We start from the raw sequence: 25,884 nt of genomic DNA, 5'->3' as shown, positions 1-25,884 counted from the left end.
CATTTAAAATCAAGATGAGACAACAAGAAAAGGAGCCAGTTTAGCATATGCTTTAAATAGAATCTCTACATGTAGTACTTAATTAAAAAGATAATAATAATAAATTCTTCTAAAGGAATTAACACAATCATGCAAGAAGATGCAGAAAAATAGCCAAAGTCTCTAGAAACGTGAAATAAGTAGGGAAACCATCAGGTAGCCAAGGACTTGCATTCATTCTGAGGCACGCTCTGGATCTGCTACATTTGCCTTTAACAGCAATGTATTTGAAGAATATTAACATTGAATCCAAATTTAAAAGACCAGAAAAATTCCTAGTAATAAGCTCTTCTTAACATTGTTAACTTTGAACTGTAAAAACATGAAAAGATGAACATTAGATACACCTGTCTGATTTCTAAGGACATATCCCATTTTTTCTCATGCTGGAATGAGAAACTGAGCTTTGATTTTTAAGTAATTATGAACGCTTCATGATGCAAATGCATCTTATAGATTCAGCAAGTATTCAGGAATACCCAGTAAAAATGGCAGGTGTCTGTTCATAGGATGGGTACTATCAAAAAATATAACCATGGTGCAAGCTGCCAAAACAACTGAAGACATCTATAACTCAAGTATTTATACTAAAAATACCCAACTTCTAGTTCCATGGTTGCAAAGAAAACCTTCCAAGACAACAGGGTTTGTCATTTTCTATCACCTGTTTTATCTGTGTGTTTTCTATGAACAGACAGATACACATCTGCACCAAATTCCATTCTAGTCAGAACCTAGAATTCCCACACACTAGAGAAATGAATTCCCTACCAACCATGCCATGAGACATTCTGGACGAGAAGTACAATATTCAAACATGAAATAATCACATGAAATGCCCTTAAAAAGTGAAACTGACCCTTCAACATGTTAGCCCAGAAAGCTACAATAAATAAGACAAGTCACCTTTTCCCTTGTTAAACTTAGCGAAATTGGAGTGAACTGTTTAGAATTATCTGTGTTTTGAGATGTCTAGAGTAAAGTGAGGTAAAGCCCATCCTATCAGTTCCCCATCTTATTAACTGAACAATTTTAGCTCTTAGGTCAATGCTGGGATTTTCACCCTTTGGCTTACACATGTAATACTGAGCATTCAAACACAGCACTGCAACATAATGTGCCCTAGAGCTGGCATACTTTGAAGTCTCCTAGACAAATTATAAAGCAATACAAAGAACACTAACTTCAGTTTAGAAGAAAAACTTGTATTCATTTGTTATGATAACATATTTCTAGAATAAAAATATTTTTATGCCCATACAAAACCATTGGGTTCTTTATTTACGTTGCTCCAAAACAGTCTCCCAAAAGTCACTCAAAGATGTCTACCTTATTAAATGCTCTTAATCTACTTATGAGACTCTGTGATACCATCATAGTTCATTGAGGAAAAATGTATTTTTTTAACATGAAATTCCATAGCAAAACTTAATATTAGATTCTCAGGCTTATCCCAATCTTATACTAAGATAAGTCCCACAGAACTGTATATACTATTATGTATTTTTTCATAGTTTACAGCAGAAATGAATAAAATAGCAAGCAAAATAAACATTTTAGATAGCTCGCTCACATATAGTTAAATCAAAGACTTCATGATGTAAATTAACATCTGTGTTTTATCTCTTTTTTATTAATTATAATGGCATTGATTGATGACAAGCAAGCTCAGAGACTATGCTAAACAAAAAAAAATCACGACCCACTTTGCTTTGTACACAGAAATAGAAATATTTATCTACTGTGCTAGAACGATTATCGGATGAAGTCAGATTTCAATACTTCAAATCTTCCAAAAGATTTGCTGGAAAGCATTAAACTAATAGTAGTGTGTCATGCACATTAATTTCTTCTAAAAATAACATTTATTGTATACCTTAAGAATCTGTCCTCCTTCTGGGTATCTCCTTAAAATATCCTTAAGAAAATCAACAAGTGGTGGAGTTGTTTGGCCAAAACGACCTAAAAACAGAAACAAAGGTTTTGGGTCATTTATATCCCAATTCCCAACTACAGAATGTTCAAATACAGCAACTTCTAAAGGACAACTATTTTTTAAGCTGTTGGACAGGGTAGCAGTTCCAGGGCTCTAAATATTTCACAGTCAGAGATGATCCTTACGGACATGCACTCACACGGTATACTCTGTCTCTAGCATAAGCTTCCTGTTCTAGCATATTGCGGTGCTGGGCCTGGTGTTAGCATGGGCGTTACCTGTGCTTAGCACAGGAGGGGAAGTCTCAGAAAGCTACTACCATAAGTTTTGAAGTTCTGGTGAATAAGCACTCCGCTAACTCCAAGGTTAGCCTCTGCTCTAAGAGAAAGAATCTATTAAAGAATGAAAGGATCAAAATTCTGCAGTTCAACCTCCTGTCTAAAGAGCAGTTCCCTAAAACCAAACTTGAAACAAAGAGTAGATGTAATTTCCACAATGAAAACTGGCTTAGTAATGTTTTAATCTATCACTTCTCTTCAAAATTACTAATGTAATGATTATTTCTCTCTGCCTTCTGCATATACTTGTTGCTCAAGTATACATATGCAAACACATATTACATATAGTATGGGAAAAAAAAAAAAACATGACAAAAAACAGACAAAAAAGCCACCACAGCATCCTCAGCAATGTGGGAAAAAAAAAGTGATGAATATGAGATCTATTTTCTGAGAAAACTTCAAATATTATTCTAATTTTTATGTCTACAAAGTGATTGAAAAGTTTCTGTCTAGAGAGGCTTTCCAAACTCAACCAGATCAAGCCTTGAACAATCTGGTCCAACTTCAAAGCTGACCCTGCTTTGAGAAGAAAGTTTTAGTAGAGACCTCCTGATATCTCTTTCAAAAATGATTAATCTCCAACTATAAAGAAAGAACTATGCATTACTTGATAGACACTAGTGACAAATGAACTCAGAGGCAACTTGAATGATCTTCAGAGTACATCCATGGGGCCGGATGAGATCCACCCGAGAGTACTGAGGGAGCTGGCAGAAGAGATAGCCAAGCCGCTTTCCATCATCTATCAGCATTCCTGGTCAACTGGAGAGGTCCCAGAAGACTGGACACTTGCCAATGTGACTCCCATCTACAAGAAGGGTCGTAAAGAGGATCTGGGGAACTACAGGCCTGTCAGCCTGACCTCGGTACCAGGGAAGGTTATGGAGCATACTGTCTTGAAGGAGATCACACAGCAGCTGCAGGACAACTGGGGCATCAGGCCCAGCCAGCACGGGTTTGTGAGGGGCAGGTCCTGCTTGACCAACCTGATCTCCTTCTATGATCGAGTGACCCGTCTGGCGGATGAGGGAAAGGTTGTTGATATGGTCTACCTTGACTTCAGCAAAGCCTTCAACACTATCTCCCACAGTATTCTCCTGGAGAAACTGGCAGCCTGTGGCTTGGACAGGTACACTCTTTGTTGGATAAGGAGCTGGCTGGAGGGCTGGGCCCAGAGAGTGGTGGTGAATGGAGTTAAATCCAGCTGGCGACCGGTCACGAGTGGTGTTCCCCAGGGGTCGGTGCTGGGGCCTGTCCTCTTCAATATCTTTATTGATGACCTGGATGAGGGCACTGAGAGCACTGTCAGTCAGTTTGCTGACAACACCAAGCTGGCAGGAAGTGTCGATCTGCCTGGGGGTAGCAAGGCCCCTCAGAGGGAACCAGACAGGCTGGATCTCTTGGCTGAAGCCAGTAGGATGAGGTTCAACAAGACCAAGTGCCGGGTCCTGCACTTTGGCCACAACAACCCCAGGCAACGTGACAGGCTTGGGGCAGAGTGGCTGGAAGACTGTGGCTGAGCATGAGCCAGCAGTGTGCCCAGGTGGCCAGGAAGACCAATGGCATCCTGGCTTGTATCAGGAACAGTGTTGCCAGTAGGAGTAGGGAAGTCATTGTCCCTCTGTACTCTGGGAGCACTGGTGAGGCCGCACCTCGAGTACTGTGTCCAGTTTTGGGCCCTTCACTGCAAGAAGGACATTGAGGCACTGGAGCGTGTTCAGAGGAAGGCGATGAAGCTGGTGGGAGGTCTGGAGCACAGGCCTTATGAGGAGCAGCTGAGGGAGCTGGGGTTGTTCAATCTGGAGAAGAGGAGGCTCAGGGGAGACCTTATCGCTCTCTATAACTACCTGAAGGGAGGTTGTAGTGAGCTGGGGGTCAGCCTCTTCTCTCTTACATCTAGTGACAGGACGAGGGGGAATGGCCTCAAGTTGCGCCAGGGGAGATTCAGGCTGGATGTTAGGAAATACTGCTTTTCTGAAAGAGTGGTCAGGCACTGGAATGGGCTGCCCAGGGAGGTGGTGGAGTCACCATCCCTGGAGGCGTTCAAGAAACATTTAGATGTTGTGTTGAGAGACATGGTTTAGTGGGGTTAAATTGGTGACTGGCAGACGGTTGGACTGGATGATCTTGTAGGTCTTTTCCAACCTTGCTAATTCTATGACTCTATGATTCTATGATCAGCAATCAACATGCTTAGCCCTACTTATCAAGGCCTCGATGAGGATACAAATTAGGGCCTTCCTTGAATCACCTGCTGTAAGAAAAAAAAAACCTCAGAACTCATGCACACAGAAGTCTGGTATTAAAGCCTTCAGATCCTTTAGACTGATTTACATCAGAGTCATGGGCAAGGAAAAGTTAAGTGCTTTATCTAGACATGGAATCCTTACAGTGGTATCTCTTAAGAAATCTCAAAGCCAAATATTCAAGCACAAAGAACAGCAACAGTTTGTCCTTTCCATGAAGGATTTCATAGGGCTACTTACAATATATTCCCCATACACTTGCATGACCAGAATAAAAAACATGTTAGAAAGAGGAAAAAACTCTTTACTTGAAGTCTATCACAGCCATATACCAAATAAGAGAAAGAAAAGTGTTTCATGTCATGGAACCATGGGGTCTATTTTCACAAGTGTTTTTGAACCATTACAGGTTCTACAGAAAGAAAACATGAACTTGTAGCTAATATGTAAGTACCTTACTTTCATCTGTCATTAGAAAACCATCAGTCAGTAAATCTCTGGCTTACATAGGCTAACACAGGTTTTTTGTGACACCAAATAAAGTAACTGCATGAAAAGGACTCCCTTCTTCATACATTAGCATGTTTCATTCCCTTGTAATAACAATGGATACTTATAACATACAAGAAGAAAATACTGCTTCCCATTTAAAGATAACATAGTATCTGCTAATTCCAGACTGCATTAGAAAATGTTTGGACCTTCTAGTTCATAAACAGAGACAAATATTTTTCATACCTCCTCCTTTCAATGCTTCTGATTGAAGCTTTAGAAAAATTTGATTTTGAGACTTCGGAAGATCTGCAATCTTGGTATCATCAGACAACTGAAACAGAAAAACAGATCTTGGTCAAAACACTCTGCAGTGCATGTAATCTAGTTTAGTTTTATTCCATGCACATTTATACCATGAAGCCTGGTCTCAGCTAGAAGTACACAAATAGTCTGCAACATCTAGTATTCTGTTTAAGCAGCACTTTCAGTCTCCGTGGTCTAGGATGGCTTCCCTTGCCTAATGTCTGTATAGTACTCCTCAGATGATGCACTGGTCTCACAGTAACAAGACCAACGAATGGCTGCAAATAAATCAAGTAGAAAAATGTCTGCAGAAGCCGACTAAGCACAAACCACAGCCTCTTTTTACATTTGAGAAACTACGTGTTCTGGGAACTTCTGGAAGCATGCAGTTACTGTTCTAAGGTGCATGCCCATATAGAAAATAAATATACACAAGAATGTACTCCAAAAAGTACAAATGGGCACAGTATTTCATAGCTGCTTTAAACTAAGCTATATCACTCAGAGTAACTAGGAAGATAAGAAGTGTAGAGAAAAGTATGTCACTGAAAGATCCCTGAGAAACTAGACAATCACATCTTGCTTTTACCTCTAGATGCAAACCAATGGAGTCACTGGGAACACTCAAGAGAAACAGGGACAAGCTAAGCAACAAACTCCTTAGCAGCCATTGAGAAAAACATCATTGTTTTGTTACAGTTTCAGATTATTATGGGAATCCCAGTCGTATATGACATGATGCACAAACATAACAGGATAACAAATGTCTAATTAGAAGATGTCTTGAGTTAATCTGAAAACTAAACAATTGAAATTAGTTTCAGCTTATAGTAAAGTAACAACTTTATTACGTGAAATTATACTATTACATTAGCCTCAGTTTACAATAAAGTTCAGGTCTACTTTCTCTCTTCAGTGACTAAAACCTAATCACTAGGAAGAAGTTAGTGCTCACACAGAGATGCTTACAATCAAAATACGTTTAATAAGCAAAAAAGTTCCAGTCCACAGCACGTAGTCATAATTTTAAAACATTACATGGAAACACATATCTTTTCAATTGCAACAGTTTTAAGAAATATTTACAGCAACAATATGCTTATTGTAAGATCCTACATAAATGTTGTACTTGAGTCTCAAGTACACGTCTCAAGATGTTAAATCACTTAGACTGGGTATACCACTCAGGATTCCGTAAAATAAAAAAGAATCCAGAGAATGCTGTAGCCCATCACCAAATATTAAAGGAAGAAAATAACTAACTTTTATCTGATGGTATTTTTGTATCCAAAACACCAGCAGAAACTAGAAGAATTAACAGGTTCAAATTAATACATTAACACTACATTATTGGAACAGGCTGCCCAGGGAGGTGGTGGAGTCACTGTCCCTGGAGGTTTTCAAGCGAAGGGTAGATGTCGCACTCAGTTACATGGTTTAGAGCATCACAGGCAGGGGCTGATGGTTGAACTCGATGATCTCAGTGGCCTTTCCAACCCTAATGATTCCATAACTCTATAAGGCACTATGTGAGAAAGAAACACTAGATATTTTTTAACATCTGGTAGGAGCTGCGATGGAAAAAATGACACAGCAATAAAATAAAGAATTAAAGATAAAATAAACAAGCATTCAAAAGTTTGAGAAGGATTTTCGAGTTTACTGCAGTACAGAATGCCTGTTCACATGGATATTTTTAAATGTTAACCTGAAACATGCATCTGAAGATGGTTACTATAGCCTTGCCAAAACATGGATGTCTGTGCCAGACAGAGCCATACTGGTATCTCGGCTTCCAGATGGGTTTTAGAGAGTGATACACAGAGCCTCTTCCTCCTCAAACAGGAAGGCCTGAAGAGCACAAAATCAATGACGCAAAAAGCAGGCTAGAAAAGAAAAGATCTACTACACAGGATATTGGTTTCAAAACTGAAAACACCTAAGAGAGGGAGTTCCTCGCATGGTACAACTATTAGCACCTCCTCCTCCATGCTTTGAGCATCTCAATGCCACATCGAAGCCCAGTTCCCAGCTGCTCTCCCCTCCCAGCCCCGTCCCACCCCACCGGCACCTCCAGGCAGCACGGATGGAGCTCACCAAGCAGCGCTGAGCCGGTGACCTCCGGTTGATGCTTTCCACAGCACAAGGTCATTCGTTCATTCGCTCCTCTCCCACGTGCCTACACCTCAAATTCCGCCTCGTCGCAGGCTCGGCGCTGCCGGAGCCGGCTGGGCAGCGGGCAGGCAGCCCCACACCCGCCCCGCTCTCACCTCTCTCCCGCAGTGCCACAGCCGCTGTCGGGCGGCAGGGAAGCCGGCTTCCGCGTCGATCCGCGCCTTGACGTCGCCCACATCCGCGGAGGGCGGCAGCTCGAACGTCCTGCAGCCCAGGCAGCCATGGAGGACGGTGACCCGGGCCAGCCTGCGCCAACACAGAGAGAGACACCGCCTGAGAAGCGCTGCCCCAGCGCCCACTCGCAGTCCCTCACGACCCGGAGGCCCGAGGCGACGGCCGGAGCTCCCAGCGCGGGTGCGGGGTGGGGTGGCGAGCCCGAGGGGAGAGGCTGTGGTAGCGCCCGCACCCGCGGCCCCGTCCCGTCCCGTCGCGCCCCGCCGCCACTCACATGCCCGCAGTTCACAAAGGGCCGTTAGCTGCTGCCGCCGCCCCTCCCCACACTGGAAGGGGAGGAACCCTGCGGCGGCGGGCGGGAAGGGCTTGCCTTGAGCTCTGTGCCGTGAAGGAAGAGGAAGAAGGAGGAGGAGAAAGGGGGGCTGGCGGGGAAGACGCCCTAAAAGCAGCGGTGGCTGCCGGGGAGGCCCCTGTTGGGGTGCCCAGCTCCGCACAGGGAGGCCCCGGGACGTGGGAGTCGGTTCGCTCTGATCCTGCTGCTTCCAGCCTTAAACAGCAGCATCTCCCCACCTCTCCCTTACTTCATCCTGTCTCACATAGTGCCCAGCATCCAGGTCCCACCGTGTTAGGGATAATAAACTCCATGTTTCTGAAGGATACAGAACACAGGCGGAAACCTCATTTTTTTTCTGTCTATTGCTTGCTTGACCAGGAATATTTATTGGTATTGACCTTCCACTTTATCTCACAGGGCATGTGCTAAGTCCTCATGCCCTACAAGACCTGTGGAAAGTACACTTTCCTGAAAATGGGTAGAAAGAGCTTACTCCAGCCCCCAGGTGCAGAAGCAAAGGATGTAGCAGTTATGTTGCAGTTATTCTAACTCAACCTGTAGCAAAGCTCAGTGACTACCAATATGCTCATTGCAAAAGGAAGTTCTGTAAAATTCAGAGCTAGATGTTGATGGATGGAGGAAACAATGACCGTCTGTATGGAAACAGCTGAAGCACTCACTGCATGAATCTTTGAAGGCAAAGCCTGCTTTCAGTCTCTGACACATTTTGAGAAAGAGGAGCAGCCAAGGATGAGAACTAAGCAACAATTAGGAACTACAGTTAGGAAGTTCTATCTACTCAGGTCCATATAGGCAGATGGGATTCACCAGAGTGTTCAAATGCAGACCAATGTGACTGCAAGGCTATCTGGGGAATGTGCCATCTGTGAAAAAGCACAATGACCAGCACAGCTTCAAGGCTGGGAAAAAAAAGGCCCATCTTAATGAAGGCCTAAAGGATGCTGAAAGGAATTAAAGACCTTTAAATCTCATCTCAGATCTCAGGTATCACAGAGAACATCCACTTGGAATCCACTTTAAATACTCAAAAGGACAAAAATGTAATAATGAAAAGTAAAAATGAATTAAGAAGGATATAATGAGCTCTTAATTGCCCTATATGATGAGATGAGCAAGTATGTAGATGAAACAAAATTAGTGGATGAAATACAACTTGACTTTAGCATGGCTTTTGAAACTGTAGCCAGCAGCATTCATGTCTGGAATCTGAAGATGTATGGGCCGGGAATGGGAAGGTGGTTGGAATATTGACTACTGAGATTAAGAATTTGTACAAAGCAGGGTATTTAGGCAGTAATACGGGGAAGGCATGATACTGTTCAACATCTCCAACAGTAGCCTAGATGGAAACAACACTGGCTCTAAACAAATTTGTAGAAGGCACTTATATAGGAGCATTCAGAGCCTTCTCTTGATACCTAACATCTATCAAAGACAAGCTTTAATATGACTGATACAGAAATGAATTAACTGTTGTGCTGTATGGTGACTGGTATATTAAAAAAAAAAAAAAGGAAATTAATTGTTGTCCTTGCAGGCATTAGTCAAAACTGACAGTAGAGAGGTATGTTTTGCAAGAGATTTATGCTGATTTGATAATATCATGGCAAGATGAATGAATAAATTCTTGACTAGGTGACCCCAGTGATGCCTATCCCAGTGAGCACAAACATAAGCACAAGCTTTGGCAAATCAAGCTTGGGAAAATTATTCTGAAACCGCAGAAGAGATCCTATTAGGAGACTTAATTTCTGATCAGAGAGAAGAGAAGAATCCTGTCCTTGCTACATGCTTGAAGCAGAGAAGCCTCACATATAAATCCTGGTCTAGGTTGGTGGCAGTTCTGTAGATCAGTGTTAGCTGCTCAATACCTTCAGTATGGCACTCTCTGTCACCATGGTATTGCCATGCTGAGCTCCTGGTGGCTGGTAATGGGCCAACTACTATATAAGTACATCTGTATAACTGTGGATATTGTTGCAATTGATGGGTTAAATACTGTTTGCATGTAACAATAACATTAACAACAAAACTAGCAGTAATTAATTGGAATCCTTTTTTATGCAGTAAGTAATAGCACAGCACGATGCATGTGCTTTTCATTAGTCAATTACACACCAGTTTCCTTGTGCAAACTTGTCTTCAAGTTCCAGAGTTTTAGTTTATCTGTCATCCTAACAAGCTACATGAACTTTGAGAAACTTATAGAAAGAGGCAACAGAAACCTCCAAAGTTATTTTTGTGCAACGTTCTCCACTGAGGCCATAGGCTGTGCATCCATAAACCTTGGGAAGCGATGGACTGAACAACAACACTGCTTCAAAGGACTTGGAGGATGCCAGGCGGAATGAAGCAACAAAGTGTAGTCTAGAAGGAAGATCAAGGGCAGCGAGTCTCTGCTCAGTGCTGATGAGGCTGGATGTTGTGACCAGAATGTGGTGCTTGGGCCTCCTTAGTTCCATAACCCAGCAGTCAACTGCTAACATGGTCAGGGGCACAAAGCTCATTGCCTACAAAGAAAAGCTGAAGGAGTTGGGCTTGTTTAATCAAATGAAGAGAGACTGAGGTACAAACTGGTAGCATCCTGCAGCTGCCTGAAGGGCAGTGATGAGGATGATGGAACCCAACTCTTAGAAGTGTAGGACTGTAACAAGGAGTAATGGCACAAAATTGCAGCTGGGGAGGTTCACATTGGACAGCAGGAAAAATCCTTCAGCAGGAGAGTAACACCATACAGGAATTAGCTGTTTGGGGGCATTCTACATCTTGGAACACTTTCTGGGCTTAGCCTTGGCTGACTTAGTTCTCCTTTGAGCATGAAGTGGGACTAGCGAGCTTGAGAGGAGGTTGAGGACCTCCTACCAACATTTGTCATTCATTCCAACTTACTCTGGATTCCAGACCCGGATTAATTTATAAACTTTACTCAGGGTCAGAGAGTGAAAACTCTATGTGCTATGTGGCTATGTAGCTGTTGCTATGTGGCAGCAAGAGATAGCAGAATTTCTGTGAGGAGGGAGAATTGATACAATGAGCACGTTTGCAGAAGAGTTACCAAGCTAAGAAAGGCAGCAGTGGATCAGACTATTAAAATAAAATGAAGCCTAAAAAGCAAAGGTCAAATGGATCAACATCAGTGTCTAGACTGACCACTTCGCCACTGCTGCAACATCTTATTTACATTCATCAGCAATATTTGTATATTGAATACTGTGGGATTATAAGGAAATAAACATTATAGAAATTTTGTGAGTGTGGTCCTGATTTCACCAAAGATAATAAGCTATTTCAAATTAAACAGGATGAATAAAGTCCTTTACTATTAGTTTAAGTCTCCCTTCATTTTCCATTTTGTCTTCTTACTTTTCCATTTTGTTGTGCCCCCTTCAACAGTTTCTGTCATTGCAGATTTTTTCATATGTCCATGCAAATGAAAAGAGTGACTTCACATTCTGTTTATGTCTTTATGGTTTGATAGGTGCACAACTGTGAATGACTGACCAAGATGGAAGGAGGGAAACCTGGTGAATTCACATCCACGTTGTCTCCAGACCAGCTGAACCACCAAGTCACACTGGCAAAATCTAATTCTTCTCTAAAGGGGGTACAGAACGGTTGCTATGCAAGGTTCTCCACAAAGAAGCAGAAGCCCTGAGCTCCTGGAAATTAGCCATATTTGTTATCCTCATAAAGTTACAAAGGAGACTACTTTTTCATACAGGTAGGACGTTTTTACCTGTTTCTATTTAATGTGGGACACCTTTTGTTTGTTTCTATCGTATGTTTTCTATTACTGCTTTCCCTTTTGATCTATTTCTGGCTTTGTGTTTTTTTTTTTCTCTGTCCATTCAGACAGAAAGCAAGATGGTCATTCTCTTAATAGAATAAGCATGACTAAGGCATGTGTTCCAACACAGATTTTGATTATCTGCACTGTTTAATTGTTGTCCTTCTTAGTACAGTTTTGACACAAAACCACCACCAGTCTTCAGGATTAGGATCAGCCATAGTTCATAAATCAGGGATATCTTCCAACATGCAGAATGGACAGAAACATTTGGTTTTACATGGATGCTGAAATTTTTTAGACATGACTGTGTTACGTCACTTACCTTTAGAGTTCAGGCACCTTCTTTAGGGCTCTGCTCCTTTATTATTATCATTTTTTTATTGGATAGATGTTGCTGTTGATGAACAAGCCTCCAATTATTACAGTGGTGCCAAAATTTCAAATTACCAATTTTATGACAAACTTCTAGCAAGAGAAGGCGCTGATTTCAGTAACAAAGAAAAAAGAAAAAAAAAAAAAAAAAAAAACCCTGATACCAGATCGAAATAACGGGAAAAAAACAAGCTCTTCTTAAATGAAGAGAAAAGAAGAGAAGAGAAGAAAAAGGAAGAGAAACTACAATTTGAGTAGAAACTTATTGGAGAAACTTAATTTTTTCCTGACAGTTAGATAAAAATCTCATAGAAAACTGACTACTTAGAAATTACACTACTTGATTGAAAAGAAGTACTATTTCTGCTTTGCAGACTTTGAGGACCAAAAAAAGAAACTACCTTTTTTTAAAAAAAAAGGTGGTTATCCCTTTGGAAAATAGAACTAGGTAGGTATGTAACATCTTTATAACAACATTCCAAAGCAGAACAGCATTTAGATTTAAAAATACATATGGAAAATTTTCCTGTGTCCATTCTGTTGTGTTCAGAATAAGGTCATATAACCTATAACCTAGATATGAATGAACATGCAATAGAAAAAAATGGAAAGTCTCTGCAGTACTGAAGTATTTTTATCAAACAAATTGAAAGACATTTTCATAGTAATATTTCCATTAACACAGAAAATTCTGTGTTGCAATGTGATCTTATATTCACAATAATTTAAAATAAATGTGCAGCAGCAGAAAGAGATGGATTCAAGTCCATCCTTTCCTTAGCACTGTACACAAAAAGACAGAATGAAGTCTGCAAAAGGAGGAGTGCTGAGAAACAAATAGTGTGAGGTTACTAATATAAGAGAAAATCCACTGCAGTACAGTATCATCCAGTGCAGCAAATATTCTGCGGTGCTGGCAAGCAAGGAGAATTGACTCAACAGCTACTTTTATTTGAGACAGCACATAGGGAACATAAAGCCAAAGATTTCTATGACACAGTAAGCACTTCATTTCATTTTTAACCCAGTTCTTTAAGTGTTTCTAACAGATGTTTTCAACATTACATCATAAATATTTCCCATTAGCCAGAGATTATAGTTTTCATTGCTCTGCAGTCACTGCCAGGAGCTTGCTTTATCCTTACTTACCAATTCCTTTTCAAGAAGTTTTAGTATAAACTTATCCTTTGCTGATGACACATGCGCTACTCATTGGGAAACCACCTATTTCTGGAGAGTGGGAAGTTTCTATTTATTTGAATAGCTCCATTAACAGAAAACAACTTTGTATATTTTTTCTTTTCTGAAATCACAGGCATTAATTCTATCTAGTACAATTGACAAAAGGTAATATGACTGTAGTTTGGTGCAGTAAGTTTAAATCAGTTCTCCTACTCTTCAGTCCTCATATGAAACTATTATCGCCAGCTTCTAAGCCAAATAGCTGCATGACCATGGCCTAATAAAATATGCAAGAACTAGAGGAAAGTGTTCTTATTCCTTTTGCAAGCCGATGTATTTCTAAACATACATTCCAGGGGCCAAATAGAATCATAGAATTGCTCAGGTTGGAAAAGACCTTCAAGATCATCAAGTCCAACCGCAACCTAACCATACTACTCTAATAACCCACCTCTAAATCATATCCCTGAGCACCACATCCAAACTGTTTTTAAACACATTCAGGGATGGTGACTCAACCACCTCCCTGAGGAGCCTGTTCCAGTGCCTAACAACCCTTTCTGTAAAGAAGTTTTTCCTGATATCCAAGCTAAACCTCCCCTGGCGCAACTTGAGGCCATTTCCCCTTGTCCTGTCACCTGTCACCACTGAGAAGAGACCAACCCCGCTCTCGCTGCAATCACCTTTCAGGTATTTGAAGAGAGCAATAAGGTCTCCCCTCAGCCTCCTCTTCCCCAGACTAAACAGCTCCAGTTCCTTTAGTCTCTCCTCATAGGGCATATTCTCCAAGTCCTTCACAAGCCTTGCTGTCCTTCTTTGGACCTGCTCTAGTACCTCCATGTCCTTTCTGTACTGAGGCGCCCAAAACTGAACACAGTACTCGAGGTGGGGCCTCACCAATGCCGAGTACAGGGGCAGGATGACTTCCCTAGTCCTGCTCACCACACCATTCCTGATACAAGCCAGGATGCCATTGGCCTTCTTGGCCACCTGGGCACACTGCTGGCTCGTATTCAGTTCGATTGTCCATCAGCAAATAGTAAAAGTATGGAACACTTCTGAAATACTACTAATAACAAACAAAAGATTTAAGTGCACAGAGGCCAAGGTCAGCCATTTATTTCCATATAATAGCTTTACTCTCCCAATTACTTATTTTAATCTTCAAGTCCTTGATGGCACTGAGGAAGTGCCAAGGGAAAGTCCTTAGGAGACCGTGAAACTTGTATACTCTTTGCTAATAAACAGCAGAGCAAGAAGGCACAAATAAATGGCAGAATTTCAAAATCTTCTCACGTGTAAGTAAAACTTCCTCTTAGATCTACATCTGGGAGGAGACTTTATATTATGTCCTTTAAGAGAAGACCTAACTTTATTCTTAACTACAGTCCAGTAACTATTACTTCACAAATTTGAATTGCTAAGAATCATGGGCTTTTCTGTTCCAGATGGTACTAATAACAAAATAGCAAATAAAAAAGTAGTGATAAAATAACCTCTTCAATTGCTCTTCAGAGAACTGCCTGAAGAGGGACTTAAGAGTCCTTGCAGCATTGCAAGGACTGCCGTTGGCACACACTTTTTAATAATAGTTGTTTTCTTACAGCCTTCGGTGACAACAGAAGGGCTGGATTTAGAACACCCACTTTAACCTTGCAACAACAAAAACCAGAGGTTAAATTTGCACATTGATTTCAGTGTCTAAAGTAAGTTCCAAAATACCATAATGAATCCAGTCCAGGCCTCCATATAGGACACACAGTAATCAGTTTATCAAGGGCATTTCTTCCATACTACATAGACAGTTTTCCTGTTTTCATTTCAGAATACTTACTGAAGCTACTACCTTTCTACATAAAGTGAGGAAAATCCACTCAATAACAGTAAAATGAGATCAACAGCCCCAGATTAGACCTAGATTACACATTCTAAGAAGTATTTCTCTATCTCTGTGCTAGAGGATTGCTTCTGAATACTGCACCTGTTCACACTCCAGAGTTTCAGAATATTTTCTAGGCATCACTGAACAGAACCCTATGAATCTGGAGAAAATATTAGAATACCAAACAGAAGAAGATGCAAGACATGCGGTTTTCTTAAATTATGACAGCGCAAAACTTCAAGGATGTCTGAGTGTTTGTGCATCAAATAAGGAGAGGATGGTACCCAGTAATCATAGAAAGGCTTAGGTTGGAGGAGACCTTAAAGATCATCTAGATCCAACCTCCCTGCCACAGGCAGGGATACCACCCACCAGATCAGGCTGCCCAGAGTCCCATCCAACCTGGTCTTCAATGCCTCCAGAGACAGGGCATCCGCAACTTCTTTGGGCAACCTGTGCCAGCACCTCATCACCCTCTGAGTAAAAAATTATTCTAACAGATTCTGCAAGCTTTCTATCAGTTCTATGTCCTTCCTAGCAGTTTTTAAAACACTGAGACAAACAACAGATTATCCTTCAGACCACAAGAGAATGATGGGTGGCACAAAGGAAGACACATGAAATGCATTAAGGCCTTGTAAGAGGAAGGAAAGAAAAGGGGAAGAGACAACACAGAGTATCCCCTTCTGGGAAAACACAAAGAAGAAGTGAAAAAGATTCTTGGTTTGCCTGACTAGTCCAGTTCCAAAGCTGTGGTATCTTCAAGTAAACACTGCTCTGAGCTCTAGCTCATACACAAGAATCCCTCATTTGGAGCCGAGGCTGTTCTTCCATGTCCTCTCCTACATGAAGGAGCATGGGGAAAGGTGTCAAGTATTTCCAGCCTCCTACACCCCACTGCATTTCACTCTACTTTTTGATTTTCTGGTGGAACATCTATACCCATTATCCTGGTTCAAGTATTATCACCCAATTTAACAAATTCTTACTGTTTGAATTCTTTGAGCTAGCTTGGCTCATTTTGACAGATCTGAGCCACAAAACAATTACAGGGGCTTTGGTACCCTCAGAGCTGGGGCTGTGCTACCCTCCAGCTTCAGTAAAGACAAGATGTAAAGACATCCTAACTGCTTACACCAAAGCTAATGGTAAAATTTCACTAGCTGGGGTTAGGGTATCTTTGGAAATGCCTTAGTTGTTGTTTACATCCCCGTCAGTATGAAAGCACAGATAAAGGATGGCCCTTGGTGTGCCTCTGTACATTTGGATAAAAGAGATGCAGGAAAATTCAAGGAATTCTTCCACAAAGGCTAAGGAAAATGAGGTAGGACAACTAGAGAGGCTACAGAGCAGATTTTGCCACAGTACCACAGACAGTATGCTTATTTATTATACATATATATTCACATTTACACATATATATACTTATGGAAAGTGTTGTTTAAATGCAATGAATCTATTATTATAATTCTTGTAAAATTTCTGTTGAAACACGGGTGTGACAACTGTAAAGTTACCCAAGCTTGTGCTGATTTCTCTTCAATTAACCTGCCTGTACCTGTCTTGAACAGTAGACACAGTACAAAAAACAACTGCTGTGATAAGAATTTTCACAGTCCATGAAGAGTGGATTAGCAGGTGATAGGTTGCAGAAACTGAAGCCGTGATGTTATCGTGTCGTCTCTGAGCATCAGCATCACAATTCTGCAGTACACTCTCTTCCTCCCATCGTGGACTAGCTTAAAGCACTTAAGTAGTCAAAGATATTTGTGAATACATAGAAATGAGATTAAATGCAGTAGATTCTCTAAGGAACCTGCTTTAGCAGGGGGTTGGACTAGATGATCTCCAGAAATCCTTTCCAACCGCTTTAATTCTGTAATTCTGTGTGTTAGATACTGCAGCAAAACCCAACTACAGCATAATCAGTGAAGCTCTTTTGTAAAAGCAGTTCATTTTAATCAGTTCTAAAAGCTTTGTTATTGTCAATGCATTGCATCTGTGTGTGGATAGAAAGAGGAATGAAGATAGGAACTTGAGGGAATTGCACTCCTATTACCATGAATTAAATTAGTACTACAAAATACATGTAGTGAAAAGTTCAAAAACTTCAAAGACAAAAAGCTGCAGTGGAATTCTGCACTTCAGCTACTGTCTTGAAATATAATGCACAAATCCTGTGAAGCTCCAACTGGCAGAAAGGTTGTGTTGTTATAGATACAAAAAAGTACAAAACATGAAGGCTTGGCTCTGCTGCAAAAACATCTATTTGCAGTAGACTTAAGACTTCCTGGAGGAAGGGCATACACCAAAATTTAAGAAGTAAATACAGCAACACAAAGTCAACAGGGGTCTGCTAAAGCTGTTAGCTGCTTCAAGTTGAGCGTCTAAAGCTCAAATTTCGCAAACAGATTTGTAAGTTGACCACAATTAAAAATAGCTAGGAGCTATATCAATATTAAAGTTGAAGGTCAGATACTGTACCAAAATCTTGGAGAGCTGTAATTTTTTCTAATTGATTGATACTGGAATAAAATTAAAGTCCATTAAGGATTCTGAGATATCACTGCAGAGTCTAATGGAAACTCAGTTTAACCAAGACATACATAAAAGCACAAACTCTGTGGAACCAAACGAGAAGAAGTCATTATTTAATTGGCATGACAGGATATTTATCATTTATGATCTCGGTGGAAGAAAATCCATCATTAAATAGTACCCGGGATGTTAATATTGAATATAGAATTTTAAATTGTTGGCAGCAGGAATAATGCTCACTGCAAGCAAACTGCCTGTGGCAGAACAGATTGAGCTATTTGTATATAATAGTCAATATTTGTCAAATCAAATCCTCTCCCTTGCTATAACTCTTAAGTCTGATTTATTCAGTCCCACCTCTTCCCAATACCCAGTGCCCAACTTGTGTATTGGCCCAGCAGCTGCATATAGGACAGCCCACACAGAGGTTGCGTCTTACAGAGAGCTGTACGTCAGTGGGGATCCCGCACATTGCAGTTCTGGGGATAGAGGTTGTCATCCCTCCATGCACTGATTGTGAGAAATAATAATATTTCTAGTGACAGTTTAAAACCCAGATAAACATTTATCTTCTAGGTCTTGTTCAGATGCTGCCTACACAAAGAACTCACATTGTTTTTCAGCTGTTATCAAGATTATCCACTGTTCCCAGTAACATATTGTTGTATGTTGAACTCACTGTTAGGCAAGTGCACGAAGAAGAAAACTTTCACTTGTTTTTAAAAAATGCAGTAGTGAAAGTGAAGGGTACATGTAAATTGAAGGTCAGACAATGAATCTCACAGGAACTATTTTCAAGCAGTTTTCATTGATTTCATGGGGGTAATTCATATGTAAATGCATCAGAACCTGACACCTACTTATGATTTTGTAACTAAAGCAATTAATTTCACTTTTTAAATTAGCATCTTTTAAAAAACAAATTCTAGATAAGTTTCAGACCCAGAGCTTATCTTACTGAAGACCATAGGAGGTTGAGCAAGAATATGTCAGCCTAACAAAAAAATTCTAACAGGAATTGAATTTTTTACCTGTTCTTATCCTTGATCTCCATTGTCTCTTTTCCTTTGATATCTTCCCAATAGAAACATGAAGCAGATTCTGGATATATAAATTAGCAAATTATTTCTCAGTCTTCTTTTCTCAGGGGCTCATCACCTCCTCTTCAGTGGACACTGGAAAGCCCAAACTCAGCTTAGTTTTCACTCCATCCCTTAATTCCAAAAGATTGTTGTACGTCTCACCATCTGCTGCTTCTCCAGTTTTCTTCTAAAACTCAGTGCTTAATTGTTCATAGACCTTGCCTCTCTCATAATCAGAAACAGACTTAAGATGACCAGCTTCAGAAAGCAAGGTCTTGCTTAGTTTTTTTCTAACTGAATTCAAGAATATGCTTTTGTTGGATTGATTTATAATAATTTTTCTGGAGAAGGGGTGGAAGTGCCACAGCTGTTGTTTCTATTTTTTCTTCCTTTCTTCTGGAAGCAGACAAAGTTGGAAGATTATTTATGAAGGCCAAAGTCTGACTTGTCTTCCCCCTCACACCTGCTGGAAGCCACTTCTTAACATCAGCTCAGGAGTTCTGGAAGAATAGACACAAGAGAAAAGGGGTGGACCATTAATACAACAGAAAATTAAACTGAAGAGTATGTAGAGTTATTTCCTCTGAGGGCATAGTGTTAAGTGAGTCATGTTACTAATTATAAACTGCCTTCTGCATTACAGTGCTTGTAAGCACGTGGAGAGCTGAAAAAGATCGATGAGGTTTTCTGCTTTTCCTCCAGTACAATATAGTGCAATCAACACAATGACTAACATACGTAGCTGTAAGCGTGCAGAATAACTACAAGATTTTTCAATTTCTTCCTTACATCAGTATCTGCCAAAAAAGACTCTACAATATATTACAGCTTTGGCATAAGATTATTCCATCAAAGAAAAGAACAGGCTGGGCAGAACATCAACGGGGAAGGACTTTATGCTTCTGCTCAAATGGCTTGCAACGAAGGGAAGAGATTAACTAGCTAGCAATGAATTTCCAAAGGGTGAATTCAAAGTCTTCCCATTTAATCCCCCCTCCCAGCTTTATAGGCCAACATCCACCCTATGCTGCCCATACCATCAGGAGCTATTTCCTTCAAGCTGACATGCAAAATTTTTGTAGCACCAGCAGAGTTTATAAATGAGGTAAGGCATGTGCTGTCAGACAGTGGAAAACATTTCATTCAGTATATGTGCTAAGTTATTGCCAAAGTATGTGTGAGAGAGCTGGGAGAAAGACAATGGTATTCCATTAACGTTCAGCATCTGTGCAAATGTAAACCTTCTCTGAGACTCTGACAGTATTTGCAGGTCTTTACATAATGTGCAATTGTCTTTAAACAATGCAGAGAGCCATTCTTTCCTGACCCAGAAAGGAAAACAGCTGGATAAACTGCAAAAGGTAAATTAGTTTATAGTGTGATACTGAAATACAAATGGTATAGAAGAAAGAAAGGTAGAATGTGTGGGTTGGTGGTTTTAGGTTTTTTCTTTTTCAATATTTAGAAATTTACCTCCTCAGTAAATAAATGAGTATCAAAGGATATGGACTGAAGATGAATTTTTAATGCATGATCACAGAGAACATAGCTTGACATAACATGTTGCTACATGGCTTTAATACATTTTTTCTTTCTACAGATGCTAGCCAAATGAAAGTTCCATGGTTAAGAGATACAGATTTAAGCAACAGTCATGCAAATCCAGCCTCATTTGCACAGGTATGAAGGACTCCCTCTAGAGTGAATGAAACCAGTACAGCTCTGCTGTTAAGAGTTGGTTAAGGTTAAGGTTAAGAGTCACCAATGGGAGGAGAGCACCAAGGAAAAGCATTTTGGTTGCAGTGGAAAGCTGAGCCCAGGTGGGTTCTGGCACTCTGGTGCAGCCATCACTGAAAGACCAGGTCAGCTTATACAGTTTCCCCTACAAAAACATTAGTAAAATCATACATGAAAAGCACTGAAAGTTGTTTGAGAAGCTTCAATTGTCTAGGGGAAGGAAAAAGAAAATATAGGTTTATAATAGAAAGCTAATTATGATTTTAGAGACAGCCTCTCCATAATTAGTGAGTGACACACTTTCTCAGACTGTACTCTATTTCTAGATTTGGCCTTTCAAAGATTGTCCTTTATTACATTGCTGTGGAGAAGCTTTTTAACTCATGGTGATTTTGTGCATGATTTTGCACATACCACTGTGCATGACCTGCATGCTGACGAGACTCTAGCTAAATCTGTTATCACAGTAAGTCAGTAATTGCCATGAGTATTTATTTTAGGACACTGAAAATCCCTTTGCTTCAAAGAGTTGATATGTAACTTGCTGTTGACATGTTACTTGTACTGACATACCCTTAGAAAATAAAAAATCCTTGTAGGATATTTGATGGTGATACCTTAGACAGGTCTAAAAGTACTCAAAGGAAGCTTATGTTTAATTAATTCAATAAATAGCTTGCTTAGCAGCAGATTGAGCTAAATAATCATGTGAAGTGACATCTCTGCCTTGGCAAACCATTCTGATAGTCCTTGAAGGAACCTGGCCTTGCCTGCATGGATGTAACCACTTGGCATTTTCAATTTGCTACCAGATCACATTACAATCCTAGAAAGATTCTGACAAAGTCATCTCCATGTTGTCTCACATGGTAAGAAAGAGAGACAGATTGGCTGTCAGATACCAGGCACCAACAGACCCTGGCACACTGACTTTCTGATCTTACTCTTCTTCACTGCCTTAGGTTGCCATGCAGGCCATCTCGTAACTTCACACCATACTCGGCCCCAGTGTCTGACACCATTCTTCCATTTAATTCATTAGTATAAACATAACCATACCTCTCTCCTAGAAAAAAAAAAACAGTTACAAACATTGCCTACATCGGTTTTCTATGATGGAATTTATTAGCTTTTAAAAGGAAACAACTTCTAATGGAGAATTTTGTCTTTCACTGAATCTTGGTGAAGGGAAGAGGTTTAGTGGTCAATCTGTAAAAACAATCTTCAGTTTTGCGGATGCCCGCAATTAATTGTAGATATGAAGCCATAGGTATGGGTCCTAGCACACTGCTATGCAAATACTTAACTTTGCCTGCAGCATAACAGACACAAACAGACCATGTGTAAAGGAAATGTGAGAAAAACACTTTTTAAAAAAAATTAGAATATTTCATTCTCCTTCAAAAACTCCTCCCTAATAAAGTGTAAATTGGATGAAAAATGTACAATTCAATCATATCTCATGAACGTGACATCCAGCTATATTCTACCAAGAATGGCTTTAAACAACAAATACAGTGAGATAGGCATTGTTACATATGCTAAAAACTTGCACTCCTTGTATTAAACATAGCATAAGAAGCATCACTTTAAAAGGAAAAAAGCAAAGATATTTGGTAAAAGTGAAGGCTGAAAAATAAGTGCCAGCAGAGGCAGAACAAGCTGAAAACCAGGTTTTCCTGAGGTCTAATCTCTGATCTCAAGTATTATGAGGTCATCTCAGAGCTAATTTGTAATCTCCTATACACCATTGTAAATACAGAATGGCTCCACTGTTTTACTAAATTTCCACCTTTTCCCGGATTTAATAGGCAGGAGCATATGACAGGATTAATTCTCACAGTTTTAATCCTACCCAATGCAATAGGGCTGAATGACTCTAGAACCCTAGCTGGAGCATTGGCACACAAAATGGGCTGGCAGTGCTTTGTGCTGCTATGCAACTTCGACGCTACGTGTCGTAAATGTGAACTCTAACGTGAACTTCAGCACCCTCACTGCTGCATATTGTGGACCGAGTAAGGGATACATGCAGAACACCCTACAGAATTTTATATAGAAGAAGCCTTTATGAATACTGACATATGTAACTGTACAGCAAATTTGAACTCTAGTGTTTCAGTCGTAGAGGGTTAAAGACAACCTGAAATAGATTTTTATAGAGCTTGCATTCCTGAGAAAGCAGCTAAGACTCGGAAAAAAAAAAAAAAAGATTATCCAAAAATCTGAGAAAGCAGGCATGTCTTAAATACAAATTGTTCCTGTCTATACATAGTATAATAGGTGGGTTTGAAATTCATTTCTATCAAAGGTTAAACTAAATTCAAGGCTACTACACAACCGCGTGTATGACAGTATGACACAAATATACTAAGTTGCTTCTCAGAGAGAGCTGTCCTGTGGAAATTTGAGACAGACCTGATACAGTGTAATACGATAATGTACCACCAAACTAGAAATGTTGGAAGTAGAATAGATATGCCCTTAATATGTTTATTGTCTAGACAGCTTTGGTGCAGCCAATTAACTGAAACGTGCAGTCCAGGCCATCAGTAGACATAAATCAGTGCCATCAGACAAGTATACACTTCTGCATTTATATTGTTGTGCACAAAATGGTCTTTCATTCTTTCATTCTTTATCACATATAATTTTAAGATAAGAGTAAACTAAAAGCATTCTGAAATGCCAATACTTTAGTACTATTGATGCCATTGATACCATACATGCTATTGGTACTATATTATTAATACTAATTAATTATTAATGCCTCTGGTTGGAGGCCTGCAATTAGTGTTGTTCCTCGGGGGTCGGTGCTGGGTCCAGTCTTGTTCAACATCTTCATCAACAACCTGAATGAAGGGACAGAGTCCATCCTCAGCAAGTTTGCTGATGATATGAAGCTGACAAGAGGGGCTGATGCACCAGAAGGCTGTGCTGCCATTCAACAAGACCTGGACAGACTGGAGAGCTGGGCAGGGAGGAACCTGATGAGGTTTAACAAGAGCTAGTGTAGAGTCTTGCACCTGGGGAGGAATAACTGCATGCATCAGTACAGGTTAGAGGATGACCTGCTGGAGAGGAGCTCTGCAGAGAAGGACCTGGGGGTCCTGGTGGACAGCAGGTTGGCCCTGAGCCAGCAGTGTGCCCTTATGGCCAAGAAGGCCAATGGGACCCTGGGGTGCATTAAAAAGTGTGGCCAGCAGGTCGAGGGAGGCAATCCTCTCCCTCTATTCTGCCTTGTGAGGCCACACCTGGAGTACTGTGTCCAGTTCTGGGCTCCTCAGTTGAAAAAAGACAGGGATCTCCTAGAAGGAGTCCAATAGAAGGCCTGGAGCACCTCCCTTATGATGACAGACTGAGTAACCTGGGTCTGTTCAGCCTGAGGAGAAGAAGATTGAGATGTGATATGATACATGTTTATAAATATCTGAAGGGAGGTGAAAGGCAAATGGATGAGGCCAGGTTCTTCTCGGTGGTGAGTAGCGATAGGACAAGGAGTAATGGCCTAAAACTTGAACGTAGGAAGTTCTGCACTAACATGCAGAAGAACATCATTACAGTAAGGGTGACAGAGCACTGGAACAGGTTGCCCAGAGAGGCTGTAGAGTCTTCTTCTACGGAGGTAGTCGAGACCTTTCTGGATGCCTACCAGAGCAACCTACTGTAGGAAACCTGCTTTAGCAGTGGGGTTGGACTCAGTGACCTGTTGAAGTCCTTTCCAATCCCTGCAATTCTGTGATTCTGTGATTCTAATGATACTATCAAGGATAAAAATACTGCATTATTGTTGGTTTTTATAGAGACAACAGACTACTAGTAGCTGAAAAAAAAGTGATTCCATGTCTAGAAAGTGATGATTTTGTTAAATATTTAACATATGAGAAATGGGACAAATTTTGTAGTCATTGCTTTTTGGATCTAAATGCTGTTGTTGTTTGTGCCTAGCCCTTGCAAGGCTATATGAGCAACAGGGAGCAGCAATTTTCTGTGTTAGATCCCGTAGTGTAGTAAATGGGACTATGGGACCAGCAACCCCATAACTGTAGTTTTGTAGTATAGCAGGAATCCAATCTAAACCTCCTCTGGCACAACTTGAGACCATTTCCTCCAATCAAGTAAGACTTCAGTTTTATGCCAAAAATTTATAAAGATAAACCACAGAGAGCAGAGAAGACCATATTTGTCTAGGATAGTTGTTACACACAGCAGACTTTTTTGAAAGAGCCTATGTTTTAGGGGCAGCTTAAATAACATGGCAGTGATCTGTGGGTCCATGAATTCAGTCAACGATTCAGACTGTTTCTGAAAGTTGCTAGGCCCTCTCTCCCTACATCTTCCATGGAGAGTATTTGTAATGCTTTAAATGAAGCACATATAGCAAGCCAGACTACGGCACAGAAAGCTCTGCATTTGTGTCTACCTAAACAAGTACACCAAGAACTGTCTGCAAAAAGGAAGTGATCGCCGAGATAAAAGATTTAAGTTATGCAGTTTTCTTGTAGATTGAAACCAAAACGTTTTTGTTCAATGCTCACATTTCCTGAGTGATTTCTTGAGAAGTTCAGAAAAGTGTGACTTATGAATCTTGGAATCAATTACAGCTGGTTCAGACTTCAGTATTACATTTTAATAGAAAAAAAGCTGTACCATATTTGTGAAAACTTCTTTGTTACTGAAAGAAAGACAACAGCCTCCAGCAGCAGACAGTGAAGCTGGGCGATAACCTCAAGAGGAAAATTTGAGTGCATCTGTAGCACGTACTGGAAAACAGTTCAGAGTTACCTGATCAAACAGAGAAGCTGCTAGCTCCAAAACCAGATGAAACAGAGTGCAAGAACCCAGCAGTGAAGCTGCTACAGCAAGCAGAGCTGATACCTGCATGGCTCTCACTATGAAGCTGCTACTTCCACAAAACTCAACACTGCACGAGGACATCAGGCTGTGATCACCGCTACTCCAAGCCATGGAATACAGGAAATTTGTCTCAAGGGCCAGAAAAAAATGTGCAGTGCATATTCTCAAGAACAATACAAAGTTCATTGAAATTAAAAATACATATGTAGATTCTGTGCCAATTTCATCTGTTCCTTCTTAAAAGGCAAAAGGGAAATGCAATCCTCAACAAGTAAATGTGCTTAACACATGAATTGTAATACTTCACTTACAGGAGAGGTGACACGGGAAGTAAGATTGCATATATCAATATGAAAGCTCTAGAAATGGATTGTAATAAT

The 25,884-nt window shown here is 40.5% G+C and overlaps 1 protein-coding gene across 3 annotated transcripts in view; it reads right to left on the bottom strand.

Moving 5' to 3' along the window:
• Positions 1–25,884, bottom strand: part of SACS (sacsin molecular chaperone) — a 59,551-nt gene that overhangs the window by 21,617 nt on the left and 12,050 nt on the right. Inside the window, exons 2-5 of one of the 3 annotated variants that reach the window (XM_021379404.1) lie at positions 18,860–19,410; positions 7,631–7,781; positions 5,301–5,388; positions 1,916–2,001 (exon numbers count right to left, since the gene is read on the bottom strand). In XM_021379404.1, coding sequence (XP_021235079.1) covers positions 1,916–2,001; positions 5,301–5,388; positions 7,631–7,781; positions 18,860–18,882 — 348 coding nt within the window. In that variant the 5' untranslated portion in view covers positions 18,883–19,410. The other 2 variants (XM_021379414.1, XM_021379423.1) reach the window with 2 other exon arrangements.

Source organism: Numida meleagris, chromosome 1, assembly GCF_002078875.1.
Source record: "Numida meleagris isolate 19003 breed g44 Domestic line chromosome 1, NumMel1.0, whole genome shotgun sequence".
Taxonomy (NCBI): domain Eukaryota; kingdom Metazoa; phylum Chordata; class Aves; order Galliformes; family Numididae; genus Numida; species Numida meleagris.
The sequence above is the reverse complement of the archived record's forward strand: the minus strand, read 5'-3'. Positions and strand labels throughout refer to the sequence as shown.